Below are 15,822 nucleotides of genomic sequence, written 5' to 3'. Positions count from 1 at the left end.
TTTCACCAATACGTTCGCGGACATTTTCGAAGACAATTTCCTATTGTTTACTAGAGCCAGTAGATCAAAAGAAAAAAATATGCAATATGCTTCTCAAGCGGAATTCCTTCTTTTAGATTGCAGTTGTGGTATACACAACGTTTTAAAAAGAGAGATAGTGATAGATACATAATAAGGTAGTGTCCCAAACACATTGACACCTAAATAGACGCCCGTTGGATTTTTTCTGATCCTTACTTTCTAATTATTTTCTTACTGGTGTTTCATTCGTCTGAAAGCCTAGTATGCAATATTATTTTCTTTCAAAAAAACTGTTGGCCATTAATTACTTAGGCCTATTTCTAAAAGGAGGTAACCGCAAAAAGGTTGCGTTCTTTCTCTGACAAGCAACGAGTTCCAAGACTTTCTTAGTAAATAAATAATATTGAGTCAGACTTGTTAACGAGAATTGCCTCTTCAATACCGATATATCACCTCAGCTCGCATGACAGAATCGTTAATCAATAACGACTGTTATTTTTAACTCTATCATTTGTTAGTAAATGTTACTTAGTTATGCAAAAAAATGTTGAATATTTATCTCCATAAAGAGAGGAAGCATAAGTATTAATTAATTGACAAGTAGGTGAGGAAATTATTTAACTTGTATCTATCACTGTGAGTCTATTCAATATGTACATCCTCTAACAATATATTATTCGCAAAACTTTTATAGACAGATGAAATTAAATGGCACTTAAGGGTCGGTTCATATCTAACGGAATATGCGTCGCGTATTATCGGTCGCGTAACGCCAGAACTGACAAATATACGGTAAATTATTCAATCATTCACACCTAACCGAAGATGCGTTAGTGCGTCGACCATACACTTACGATACGCTCGACGCATTTTCCGTCAGATATGAACCGACCCTAAATAAATACCTGGGTATTCCAAAAACAAAAACTAAAATGAGAATTATCACTGCACTTTCCATTTTCTTAATTTCATGATTTATAATAATTAGCACACTATTTTCACTTCAGATCCAACGCTTATGAAAAGCTGTTAAGTTTTGTGTTACATTAATTTTAATTATAGAAATTGGTACTTCGACGGTAAAAGAAAGTGAACACTTTTCAGCTACACGTATTACTTACAATTGTCACAAAACGTCTGTCCAAATCTTCTTGGCATGTTGTATTTAAGGTTGTATCAATTCGTCATATAATTTTCCAACAACTGGCTACTTGATGATGAATATTTTGATAACATCGTTGATAACGCCGCTCCTACCTATAATGTTTTACTTGAAACTTATGCAAGTGACAGTAAGAATATCGATGTAGTAATTATATACAACTAATTAAATATGATACATAATTAACTATAGTTATTAATTTAGTTACGCGTCCACTGATAAGCGGTTATCTCGAGTTTTTATTATGTTTATGTAGATAGTGTAACATGCGCAAAAATAGAACCCATTCATTTCTGTAAACTTTAGATAAAAAAAAAAACTTCAATAGGTATACAAAGACCTCTACTAATTTTCAATGCACAAAGATATGGCATTTCCCTGTAAGTCACAGAAAATAATAAAGTTAATATCAATGACATTGCCTCTATTTTATTGTAAATTCCCACCGCTGTTTTTGTGCAAATGATATCTCACAGTTTTTAAGGGAGGATAGCATTCAGACCATACTTACCTATATTCATCATGTATTGTGCAAAAAATAAAGTACCTGTGTAGCTGCATAGCTACATAGCGGTGTCATTAATCCTGTATCTTCCCCTTTATAAAAAGATAGCCTTAAAAACCTTGACCTTGAAACCATTTTGACCTTACTCCCCGGAGACAGGGATCTCATCTAGATAAGTATCAAGTAAATACAAACGCAAATCATGGGACCAAGATACTGGACGAGGAAAATGATCTACAGTAAACTAGTATCAAAACTACCAATAGAACTTTCATTCTAAACAGAGACGAAGAAACCGTCAAACAAAAGAACTTTCGCAAACACCACACAGAGTCGGGCAACACAAAAAGCAAAGTTCTAATATTACATAAACACCATATCTTTGTCCTTCCACAAACGAGACCATGATTAATGATCACACTGCCTGCTGTGGAATTGAGACCGTACCACGGACGACCCATTCAGTCAAACGTGAAAAAAACCTCATTCAACCACGAAGAAATCCATATCTTATAATTTAACTTCAGTAAACTTACTATTGAACGCTCAATGGCAACAATAGCCTAATTATACATTTCAAAAATAAATTACTCGCGCCATCAATCACGGACAGAGATTTCGAAATATCTATTGATCTAACACGAAAGAGATGCAGGCGGATCATTGTTGACTTGTAGCATTAGATGATAGCTTAATTAAAAGTAGGAGAAACCAACTCACATTATTCCCGCGGACTAATTCAGTCACAGAATTCAAAAACGCACAGTCACTAACACATTGCAAACTCCGTACGGTAATCACATGAAACGTCCAACTGAAACTCGCCTTAACTTTCAATTTGAATAAATATTCCAGTAGTAATGGCGACACACAAGTGTTGTGTACTGCTTCTTGCACAAAATCCGACTGAGACGGTTTGTCGGGTTATCGTATTCCCGTCATGAGCACATCGAATGCCGCGAGTTACTAGCTTGTTATTGTTATGATAATGCTTATTATGTTGGAAATAGTGCTCCGATAGTGTCCATATCATGCAACGGGCAATTAAGAAATATACCATCGGCGTTTATCACGACGACGCGTAATAACAAGCGCGAGAAGTAGCCAATGTTGCTTACAGAGATAATTAATTGTTCATAATCTCGGCTTCCTGGAAAGTGATGGCTTATCGGGCTCGGCTATAAATAAACAAGTCTTGATTTGTTAATAGTAACGAGTGGATGTTATCGACAAATCGGAGTAATTCAGAAGTCGGTAGTTAATCCGTCGTCGGTGTATCAAAGAGGCTGTGGCTACTCGCCGGGCTAATTGGACTTAATTGATGAACGGACGCGTGCAACAGTCCACACCAGTTAAATGGATTTACAGCTGTCCTTTAAAATTGAAGCTGCGATTTAACAATTGTCGGCGATGACGATAAAATGAATCTGTGTCAGAGGTAATGAAGAGCTAATCTGTAGTTGAACATCATTAAATTTTAAAACAATGTAGGTACGGCCCGTGAAAAAACACAACAGTAATTAAGTGAACATTGTCTCCCAGACGAGGTATATTGTTTGTGAACGGCACAATATTTCGGACAGTACACATAACTAGCGAGTCTCATTTTGTTGCTAAACAATGTAGACCTGCGTCTACCGTAGCTGCTAACTTTACAGAGGTCACAGAAACACAGACTTTCATAGCCGATTCAGATAAAATCGAACTAGAAATTAAATGTGCGATAGCTAATAAAATGCAGACTGAAACCATACACCATTGTCCGTAGGTGGGTCGACGCGTACTATCCCGATATCCGGGAACATTGGAGTCTGCGATCGTAACTCCCCCTAAGGCCATTAGGATACAAATTCGTGACACGGGGCCACTACACGGTAAGGCCCGTTATGGCGTGCTGGCCAATAGAACTGTCCAGCGTCTTATTAATGACCGCGAGACAATGACACTAATGCTATTAAGTGGTCGCGGCCGAACGGGAGCACTGCGCTTAAACGCGTGCACCTTGTCCGCTGTCAACTGCGCATGAGTCGACCGATTTAATGTGCACACAGAACTGCTGTTCTGGAAATGAAGTATTGCATTTAGGCCAATTAAGCGTATTTCGAGGCGAAAAGTTCAAAGCTCAATTTTGCAATGGAATTTAATTTAAAATATGAATAAATTTTACGTTATCCCAGATCAGTTTTGAAAGCTTTTACTGCACGGAATATGATTAAACAGTAAAGATAACAGACAGATTTAAAAGTATCGTAATCTCATCAAAATTATTGTGAATGCAAGACCTATTCAACACAGGTTGTATTGAGCAACGAAAATTAGATGTCTCGTATCGAACACTTTCTGTTCCCACGGCATATTAATGACTAAGCAAAAGTTTAGCACAAACGCGCACCTTTTATGCGGCGTCCTCCATTATCCGGCTCATTTGCGGCAAAAGACAAACGGTCGATCGGAGGCGAGCACAAATTTCGCCGATATAATCGTCCGGTAAGACAATGGTTATCGTTGGCGCGCGATACCGGCACAGATAGTGCACATCGAGAGCTGATGGATGCGGCACGCTCGACAGATAGCATCTCCATCGTGACGCCCGCCCTGCTCGCCTCGTGTGCACCAATTATTATTCAATATCTCCAATATTGGTCCAAACCACAGCCGATAGATCACCGATACCATTATTGAGGTTAACGTTTGATTTGATTCCCCGGGTCCGCTCCGGTCAAGTGACAATCGTATCAGCCGTGCGACGTGATCGTAATTGAATAATGGTTTTATTTGTCAGAAGCATCGATGGATTTATCATTCAATCAATAATGATACACTCGACGGGAAAATGATTACTGACAAAATATGAATTCTATCTTTAATATTCATGATTATATCTGAAAGTTTATTACGAGCAAATGGAACGTGCCGTATAATGAACTGCCTGAATTCAGGCCAATGTTTTATTAATTTTGGATGATATGTTATCAACAATACATTCATATTAGAGTAATTAAAATTTTAGATAAATAATTTATAGGTTCCGGCGAATGTCATAAATAAATACACATAAAAACTTGAGTAAAGAAAACGATGACCCCAAAAGGAAACAAACAATGCTTGACAGTGGAATATTTCTTGCAAAAATTAATTATATTGTTGACTTACGTTTAATAGGTGGAGCTGTCGATGTAAAGATCATTCAGGTCGCTGAGCCACCTGTAACAAAAACAATGGCATTTATTGATGCGAATATAATGAAGGCGCGTACTGGTAATCTTTTATGGAGATCTCCTTATAGGCAGGCGAGTTTAGAAGCACGCGGGAGCATGGGGAAATGCCGTCCACACGTGCCACAGGTGCCACGCAATCCGGCAGTGGACGGAGATGTGAGAAGGAGTATGCGTCTAGTACTATCAGGAGGAGTGATCTCGCACGATTCCGCAAGCCGTCGTCGGATAGCGCGACGCACGACGAAAATTAAAATAATGCGACACTGAATTATGAGGCATGCCTCTGGCCGCGGACAACAATATCGAGAACAGCGGTAATGCTAATTCAATAGCGTAATATCTCCGTATCTCGATGTAGTCCCCCGCGGTCGATCCGACCGAGATAGTCTACGATCGCGCCGATATGGTTTTGTTCGTGATTTATTTTGGTCGCTCCCATATAAGTACCGTGTACGGCAACAATGGGCCGAGACTTGAGATTTACGACAGACGATTTGGTAGCGATAAAAGATTTAACCGCGTTCATGGAAGGGTTGGAAAGTACCTATGCATTAACACGAGTCCGGTTTCAGAGTTCTAGCATACAACTACAAACTGAGAAATAAATGAAACTAAGATTAGTGTTCATGTCATTGCGATTGGATTCTAAAATACCTATACTGGCAGCATAAACAAGACGCGGGGACTGTAGATAAGTGAAGAACTTAATGTACGCGCATAAATTTTAATTAGATAGGTACCTCGAAGCATTCATAATGTGGATGCGTAAATAAATTGGTCGTTCCTTCGTCGTTTGCAATTCCAATGGACTTTAAGTAATCAATGATCGGGTTGTTTATTAAAAATATGCTAACGTTCTATTACTCATCAACATTTGATTAAATGGTGATACTCTGCAGCGGTATTATTTATTGGTGAAATAAATTAAAGTTTTAATAACATAGATTATTCTTCTTAACCACTATAAAATATTTAACATTGTTTGAAATCCATACGTCAATAATGAACGTTCCAACTATTTATAACGTCAAACAGTGAAATATAATAGCGGCAAGGCGCTAAATGAAAATCTAGTGCCAAACATTTATCACAAATGACGTCAACGGATATTAACGTGGGAATAAGCTTAATAAATAATAAAACAACAAAATCAGAAATATCTGCTTGGAGAGAAAGTAAACTTGTATATGAATGTGTCAATACTGCTCTAGCCGTCGATAAAGAAAACGAACAGCGTGTGCCTATCACAAATAATGAGCGATAGTTCAACGTACACATTCAAAAATGATCAATGAATCAGATTCATCACTTCACGACATTAGTGGGATATACATATTTAAATTAAGACGAAAACGGGGAAATTATGGTATAACCAAAACAAATTCAATAACCTAGGTACTATTCTGGCTTACGTATACCCACATCACAAGAAGGAACTGTTCCCATGAGTTTCAAAAAATATTTGGTCCAGATTTGACTCTAGCTTTTCATCAAATTCACATTGTCACAAAACTACATCGATGACAAACAAGTTCCTTATTCAATCTCCATTTCTAGCGGCAAAATACTGGATTTTCAACTTCATAGAATCTTCCTAGTACAAGATTTTGTAATCAGTGTTACTTTCCACAGCTTATTGCAAGTCGTAAGTATAAAAGTTATAATTAGAATAATATTGAGCTGGAATTAGATTTAAGTTTCGAATGTAAACCGGTACCGGACCGCCATGGGCGCCGTGTATCGTGTTAAATCGTCTATAGGACGTTGTTTTATTGTAACATTAACCTTATTTTGGAGAAACAAAGTATGTTCAGACAATGATATTAAATTAATCAACAAACTAAGTGTGATTGCACAAAAAAGCAATCTAATAATATCCTATTCACGAGTGACACATAATTTTATTTACAGACATTAACACAAAAAACTTAAATTGATTCATAATTATAATTGCGATAACTCAAAGTGACTGGCCGAAGATGAGTAATGTTTTAACAATGTTACATCATCTGTCAAAAGCATGCTATCTCCTCATATTTTATTTAGCGTTACGTAGAAATAAGCACTTAATTTGCATACAAGATAATCAATTCAGTGCCGTTTAGAACTTTTACACAAATAGAAGGAAAATAACACAAGTAAATAATAGGTCTGTTTAATGTACGCATCAATCGTATCCGTTAATTTATTTCCCAATGCTAATTTATGGTAAAACTTTTTCCGATATTTTAGTCTTTAGCTAGTTTTAGTTAATGTTAAGAGTTAGACTTATAAATATCATTGTTATCATTTAGTTTGATCAAAATTTCATCCCACTTATAACGGTCGCACGCTGTATAGTTCTGATCGGATCTGCGCAAGAGTTTATCTAACGTCGCCGGCGCGGGCGCATTAACGCAAATTGCGCTAATTGTGGAAACTCGAGGAAAGTTAACTGTGTCTGATGAGTGTCGTCGCGATGTTTACTAGTTTGTCTGTGTGTTGAAATCTCGTTTGCAACATCGAGCTTTTATGTTGGCTATCACAAGCCTGTTTTATAGGCACTCACGTAATAATTAAAATGACAATAGATTTTGGCAGTAACAGTGTCACTAAAATAATTTTACGGTGCCCTCAAACGTGGGACGCCATTTTCTCGGTTTGATTAGATTTCATTAAAACACACGAAGTTTGACATGACAATTGCAATATCCTTTTTTTTGTTAGAGGCAACAAAGAGTATATTGATGAATAAAATGTTGAATTATGTCAACTCTACAAAGAAAATACGCGCTCTTATGAAGATTAACATAGCCTAAATACCCTTACGGAGGCGAAGTTAACAACTTCGCCCAAATAACAGAGTTAAATTAATTACAAAAGTCCTTAATTAAAAATTCCATCGTAATCACTGCATATCTTAGTCTTAAAATGCAAGCATACGTACAAGATATTGGCACAATCAATGGTTGTGAAACGCACAATGCAAGGCGGGATGTATTGAGAAATAGCAGTTTCAGTTGATCATAATCTCAAAGACATTCTATTTTATTATTGGTGGTCACAGATGCGTCTTGGCGACATCGATTCCAGTATTTCACAGTCTCTAGTTGAATAATCTTTTCGCACAATTGTTACAATAGTCAATTCATTTTTGTGACAATCAATTAATGCCGCAAAAAAGTAAATTAAACTAATTTTATGCGTTCATTTTCACGGAATACCTGAGGTTGTCTTGTATTAATAACTCCCTGTATAATAAAAAAAAACTTATGAAAAGATTGATGAGATTGTACTGAAAATGAATTGGAATTTAATCACAGTAAAAACAACTAAATTATGTGCAGTAAAAGATGAATATTACATCGCTACCATCTCCAATGATATTAAAATTAATTGAATAGAAACATAACATTTGAAGTGGACGATGTAGCTTCTAGTGGGTGGAATAGGAATGCACATATTCTGAGAATTTAAACATCCAGAGAGATGGCACGTCATATTAATTTATAATTTGATTATGAGATCATTCCGACATTTCAATTAACTGTACCGCACTCCCGATTTCTAAGTTACGTAAAGCAATCCCTAGCGCGTTCGGCGGCGCCCTACACCAACGGTTTCTCCAGAAGATTATCTGAGTTTACGTAATAACACCGCATTGGAAATCAAACAATCTCATAGTTTGCCACACCATATCTGCATAGCCGTTATCAGCGGTCGGCCATCGTATCTGCAGATTCGCGTGATTGCAACCAATGACTCACAACTACAGGAAGTCTCAGAGTCTCAGCTATCGGTTGACATCGGCACACGCGATTGCTGCCTACCCTATAATTAATATTTTTCATCGCGTATAAATTGACACGTCACTATCTCTTACTAGTCACACGTTAAGGCCGATAATCGGTTGAGTTTCTAGATTTATAACGACAAGACGAGATCTAAGTTACGATGTGGAAGAAATATGCAAATTGGTTTAGAAAATTGTTTATTTTGCAGTAAAGAAATATTGACGTGATCAATATGTATGAACTGGTAGATATCTGATAGCGTTAGTAAGGTTTACCTTTAATTGCTGTTGCGCATATTTTGAAGTTTATAATTAATTGGTTGAACATGTGACTGTAATTGCAAATGATATGTTAGTAGACAATGTGCCGTTGTTTAATGAATAATAATGCTCAGTAACCGTTAGCAGTAAAACAAATATAGCACCCAATAATGGAGGCGATCGAGTGTAAAATTGGCGTAAATCAGCGAGCTAATGAGTCGCGGCTGCGCGGGCGGACCGACTCCGGGCGCCAATGCGCGTCGTCACGCCAACTATGCGCGTGCGACCGTGCCAAAACTTACATACTAACCTAATATCTATCACAACTATTGAGCTTACTAAGGTGTTTTTAGAGAAAACACATAGATGATTAAAAGGCAAGATAATTGATGAATGAGTGAAATGTTCGCCTTAATATGGTTATGATATGGTACTGATAGCCATAGCCACAAATCACACACGGTGTGGTATCAGAAATGAGGCGAGGCATGTTATCAAATGCGTCACAGTTCCAGAAACACGACAAATCTGCAATGTCAACTTCATGAGCAATATTTTGAATAAATAATGTTATTTGCTATCATATAAAATACTGGGAAATAGGATCAGTTTCGTCATTGGTAGGATAGTAAAAAACATGTTATTAAATACAATATACGAGAGCTCCCGTAGAGGAGCTCCGAGTTAATATCCCGTAATCATTTGCTTAGTGACGCAACTAAATGATATTCTTTATGGTCCATCAAAATACCCCAACAGCGATGTTAAAAGATCTTCATTAACAAACAAATTGAATCATAATCTTGTATCAACGAGAAACGGCCATCGAATAGTAAAGAATGATCATTACAAACAGATGATTGATCATTTACATAAATTCTTTCACGCCTATGAGCAAGAGATCGAATAAAAACTAATATCTCAGTTCGATTGGTGCCAGCTTCCGAAATTCCATTGATTATTCCGTTTCGCTTCGGTATGGTGATCAAGTTCCGAGAATTGGTTTAAGGCGAGGAAGTGGTCAACAATAATTCCATAACCGGCACGCGCATCTAAGGCGCCAAAAGGGGTCGGAGCGTCTGAGCGGGGCGAGGATAACAATACGCGCGCTAGCTTATAACTAAAAGTCGTAAGCGACAAAATGGTTTTGTAATTTTAATATTTAGAAATGATAATTTAATAAAAATTCCTACTACCATTTTAAAGAGTATGTATATACTCAACTACTAAAAAAGTTAAGAGGCTTAAATCGGTCCCGTTTGCCCATAATATGTGAATCTCTTTTTAAAAAGAGGTATGTTTGATATATTTTTCTCTGTTATAAAAGTTACCTAATCATGTTTCTACAACTAACAAAATAAGGCTTATATCATGAACTTTCAGGTAACCAAGTTGTATTTTGATCCGTTTTGTATTTACTGAGAAAAATTGACATCCTTGGCGCCAAAAATTCCAATTCGTCCTCTTAATATGCTCCTCAAATGTCGCGGTAAATATGGCGGTTTGATTATGAAATGGCAACTGAATGTTGCGAACGTAAATATATTTTGAGATAAAAATAAATGATTGTAACATTTGTTGGCGTTTTCGACATGATCTTATTGTAGATTACATGGTTAACCGCGATACACCTTGTCGATATCTAATAGGGATTTGTGTTGCAGTTGATGTGAACACAAAAGGGCAGTCGGCAGATTAATATCCTCGAACAGATAAATGTCATGAACCTGCCATAATGTCATGCAACCGACACGACACGTCGCTTCACAACAAAGTAACTGTAACTTCTCAATCAACAAGGGAATAGACAATGGACAATAAATAAATACACACAACAAGTATCTGTTATCTTTCCTATTAAAAACTTGATAAGTACCGAGAGAGATAACATGACAGAACATCTCCATCGCTTTCAATAAGTTAGAACAATAAAATACTTCATGGGCCGTGTGCATTTGTTGATAACTAGGTCGACACAAGAATATTTACCTAACATACATTTTAATAGTTCGTGGAACGCTTTATTGGAGCAATAATTACTACCTATGTATGTAATCATGAATTCATAAAGTATCTAAATAGTTACTTTGTAATTATGATTTACGTTAAACCCTAAGATATAATTACAAACTTAATCATAAAGTAGGTTCCATAACTCAACATATTCGCCATTAGGGACCAGCTTGTACAATATTTCAAACACAACCTGCTTGTACAATTGGAAAACGAATTTCCCCTCAATGTGAGTAAACCCTTAGAACGCGCTTCAAAACTGCACCTATCATACACGACAAGAACAATTCTAACAATACAAAAGCTACTCAAGCTGAAACAAAACTAAAAACAAAAGAAAGGGTCTGCGAGACAGCAACTGACATGCTAGTTGAGCCAGGGTTAACAGTCAACGTTAGTAACAAAGTGTATTTAAATTCAATTTTCATTCAATCTGCAATAGAGAACACGGAACATGTTAGAAACGGTGAAAGCTTAATGTGATTCGCATAAATAGAATTTCATATTGGACATGTATATCTGTCTAGACGTTGGAATCACAAATAGATTCACATAAACTAGTTATTTATGAAGATTGCAACACGCAGGGTCGTGATGACAAGGGGCTCGTGAGGAAATAAGCCTCATAATAAAATGGTTCAGATTAAATTACACGATATATTGTTAATTCATAGACAGTTCTGGTGCAGTTTTCAAAGATCTGACAAAAAAACTTTAACCAATTAAAGCAATGAACTGAAACTAACTTCATCCTGTCCACAATAAATCTTTAAGCCAACTAAGAAACGCTTTTAAATCCCAAACAAACCTAGAAGCTGAAAGGAACCACGTAAGATAAATCCTTTGGTTGTTCAATGTTCAGCTCATCGTCACCAAACGATCTACATGTCCTGCGCACGCGTGGGAAAGCACCCGTTACTTACAAGCTACCTACTAGATGCTGTGTCCGATACTACGCCAGTCGCTAGCCAATAACATGTAAACAAATCCTTTACTAGTATGAGCAAATGGAATAATGTTTGAAATAAGGAACCGATTTAGAAAGGGGAGCGAACTTACCAGCTTGGGTACGGTTATAATTTAAGGGTTTTTGTAGATGCCAAATTGTAAATGTACTTTAATAGGCTGTTTTGCAGTTCAAACGTCTTTATGGAACAGCAGTCAACGTTAGATTTTTAGACAGACCATAAATCTCATCAAGTCAAATAAAACTTGCTTAACACTCTTGACCATAAATCAACTAATACAAATACATATATTTTATTTGAATTTAAACTCTATCAAAACACATAATCCACGTAACAACAAAAGCAAAATACTTAACATTTAAACTACTATTAAAGAACCTACCTTCAGTTATTAATCTTAAATAAAAAAAACAAGTGAAGAAAAAAGAAATTACAATTAAAACAGCGGCTATTAAACAAAAAGTTGTTTCGGCCACGGTCGACGCATGTAGTGCGATGCATCTAAACGCGTGGATAATTGCGCACACGCACCGCATCGAACCAGACGAAGGCGTTACCGCCGTAGAGAATCAGCGCTGAAACACTGCATCAACGCTAGATGCTAATGATAAAACGTCAAGAGAAAGCCTTACATGATCGTCTCTAATTGTTACGCTGAATTTTTAAAGCTAATAAAATACAAAATTATCAACCCAGATGTCGATTACAATAAACTCAATAAGAAGGAAGTGAGCGAAAGACATATTGTGCCGTCCCCAAATAAAATTGAGAACAGGGCAGGAAGAAGAAGAAACTCAAACGTCTATAAAAAATCCCAAAACTATTACAAACGATGAGGTAATAAAAAATCTAGCCACGGTCGGGCGTCATAAAAAATGCTAACTGTAGTATCCATAACGTACAATAGCAAAAAACAGGCGAAGAAAAAGGTTTGGTCGCGCGTCAACCGTCATGCGTTAAAGACGCTTCAAGAAAACTCATTTCACAACCTGCTTTAATCCTCAGCAAATTGCCCTTCCAAGAAGTCTAGTCGCTCATTAGCCCGCAATAATTACAAGTCTAAATGAACCAGGAAAATAAACATCCGTCTCTGTCGCACAGCGGCAAAACCCTATAAGGAGAACGTGACAAACCGATCTAGATAAACGTATCAGATGAGATCGAGATCAGAATGCGGTTTAGATATTACTATTACAAACGTCTCATTATTTATTGCGAAATTTTCTGTTGTAAGTAACAAGTAGTGTTTATTAGGTTCGTAATGAGCCTGAATTACGTAACATTTGTCGTGGTATGTCGTTTTTAGTCGTTAAATTGCAACTGTGTTGATATCATCTGTGTTTAGATGCTACTTTACAAAAACATCACTACCCCTACCACAAATCAGAAAATACCGAAAAGGTTTAAAAATAGTTTCTTTTTTTTTAAGACAAAAAAAAAACATGGGCTGAATATCCTTCCTTGTGGGACTCTTTCTATGTTACGAGATAACGTACGAAGTTGACACCGATCTTACTTAAATATTAAAACATATTTTTATGAACACATTTAAATACTTATAGGAAGAATCGTAAACAGCATTACTAGCTAGTATGTACTAGCATTAGCAATGTTTACAGCCTATAAACCAAAGTATTTATTAAAGCCAATGCTGTATTATCAAGTTTTACTCCATTAGGGGGGAAAACATCCACCAAATAAGTACAATCATTAATGTAAACGTATTTCGTAGGATAACCTGTCCGGAATATGGCTTTAACAAATTTTAAATTGCCAGTTTAGTGCACAGTTTATAATATAAATTTTACAGCATCAGACATGCGATACACGTTGAGTAATATTAAATTTAATTGCAGACATAATAATTAAAGTGCTTACATTTATATCACGCTTGTCTCGTAGGCACTCATGCACGTGGAGGATAAGGTTTCTGTAACAAAAACAAATATTTATTAAGTATTGATAACATAAAACTTTAGAAAAGGATCTAGAAATAACGAATTAGAAATGTTGGTAGGAACTCTGAGTTTGATGATACTACCAATACAAAAATAAACATGCTGTAACTTTCAGGTGTTATAAAACAATTAAATGATATGTAATCTCCCGAAGACGAATAACAAAAACGTTTAACCATACGTTTAAGAAGATAATTGATATAATTAAAGTTGGCACGGACAATTACAGACCAACTCATACACACAAAATAATAGAGCGAGAACATCTAAATAGCGCAATAAAACTCGTACAAGTTACATAAACGTTTTAATAAAGTTACAATAATGCTCCGATAAACGTTGAGAGCAAGAAACGCTTAAATGGTGTGTCGTTCTGATAAAAAATGATTACGTCCGATTATTTATGCACGTCCGACATTTTGCTGGTGAACGGCCTACCGCGGAATCCGTACCTTGAAACTATCTTTAATAACCCCTCATCTTTTATTGTTTGCGAAATTAAACTGCGAAGTATGAAAGTTCGATAAACCAATTTCTTTAGAAAACAAAGAAAGCGTACTCTATGTAAAACTAAAATAGCGCTTAGCATACTCTCCAACAAATTGTACATTTCATAATTGCTACGGAGAAGATGGGGCGATATCTTCATTACGGGCGCACAGAATCGATGCAACGATAATTACGGAGAGCCAGCAACCACCGAGACTAACATGAAATTAATTCCTGACCAAGGTTAGAGAAATAGTGCATCGTTTTATGCAGACAATGTTATTAATGAAGCTAATGATGAAACCGGTGCATTGATGATGACACGAACAGACTACATAACACTTAAAACAAACGACGATACTGAACTTGAAAATGAAGATGTTTAATCTTTTAAAGATAAGGACGAATGTAAAAACGGACTTGTTGAACAACATCGTTAATCACTGAACGTAGCGCCATACGAAACCAAAGCTTATCAACTTTCTGTTACACATAAATTATTTAGAAATCTTTAAAATTTAGGTGACTGGGATTATTATAAAAACACGACACAGTCAGAATGGTCCAAACGCGTTATCTTGGTTCTGAGAAGCGAAACAAAAAAACACGCGGTGACGGAAAGACTGCGACGACGCCAGCGAAGCTATGCGTATTTATTTAATGAGACCGAATCTTAGTATGTCTAACATAATAATGATTCTATTATTGTGAGCTAATACATTTTATTTGTTTCACAAGTGACCGAGAATTTAAGATTTGTGTCATATTACTTATTCTAGCGGAACAAAACTTCGAGAATATTATGATTTAGAATCACTTTTTTGTGTCACTTCTATAATTAACAAAATTGTCCAGTGAAAGTTTTAGTACAAAATGCGCATAGTGTTCTACATTGCAAGAACAATGATATTTTGTAGAATCAACACGGATTATTTTGTAATTGCGAGCAATCGCGGCTCTGTATGGTATCGATGGCTCAGAAAGTTCAAAAACAAATCACAGCAATTTCGTGAGGCATTATAACAACGCTTTTGTAAAATTACACGTTGCGCTGGATACGCAACATGTGTTTATGGAAAGTATGAGACCATCGACATAATGTGCTGTATTTTAGAAGAATTGTGCCAATACCTACGTCCAACAGAAAATTTTTCGCTCGCTAAAATTCCAGCGATTCGACAAAACTTTGTTTATGTTAATTACAAACGGTAAGTACATTTACATTAGAAAGTAAATTATTATGTAAGTGAATATTAAAAAAGTAATGTAGCTAGTGTACAGAAGATATTCAATAGATCATTAGCAATAAATGAGACAATATTGTCAGTGGGCGCGTCGGCCGTGGCGCTCGTCTCACTATCGCCGTTGCCCAAGTCATTAATCATTCGTCAGTGGCGTCCGCATGGACATAAAACACTGAGATTACACTGCCCATAAACGTTACATCACACTGTT

General features: G+C 36.4%; 1 protein-coding gene across 8 annotated transcripts in view; it reads right to left on the bottom strand.

Annotated features, from left to right (window-relative positions):
* The window catches only part of LOC110371976 (protein N-terminal asparagine amidohydrolase), a 61,208-nt gene that overhangs the window by 8,374 nt on the left and 37,012 nt on the right, over positions 1-15,822 (bottom strand). For 4 of the 8 annotated variants that reach the window (XM_064037088.1, XM_064037089.1, XM_064037087.1 and 1 more), the window contains 2 exons: positions 13,799-13,850; positions 4,842-4,892 (listed from right to left, as the gene is read on the bottom strand). Coding sequence is in view for 1 of the 8 variants with exons in the window: in XM_064037085.1 (XP_063893155.1) it covers positions 927-979 (53 nt within the window). In the remaining 7 variants the exon portion in view is untranslated. Of the gene's footprint in view, positions 1-926; positions 1,055-2,408; positions 2,757-4,841; positions 4,893-13,798; positions 13,851-15,822 lie in introns of those variants that run through there. The other 4 variants (XM_064037091.1, XM_064037090.1, XM_064037092.1 and 1 more) reach the window with 3 other exon arrangements.

The sequence above is a fragment of the Helicoverpa armigera genome, chromosome 11 (assembly GCF_030705265.1).
Source record: "Helicoverpa armigera isolate CAAS_96S chromosome 11, ASM3070526v1, whole genome shotgun sequence".
Taxonomy (NCBI): domain Eukaryota; kingdom Metazoa; phylum Arthropoda; class Insecta; order Lepidoptera; family Noctuidae; genus Helicoverpa; species Helicoverpa armigera.
Note: the sequence above shows the minus strand (reverse complement) of the source record. Positions and strands in the feature narration are given on the sequence as shown.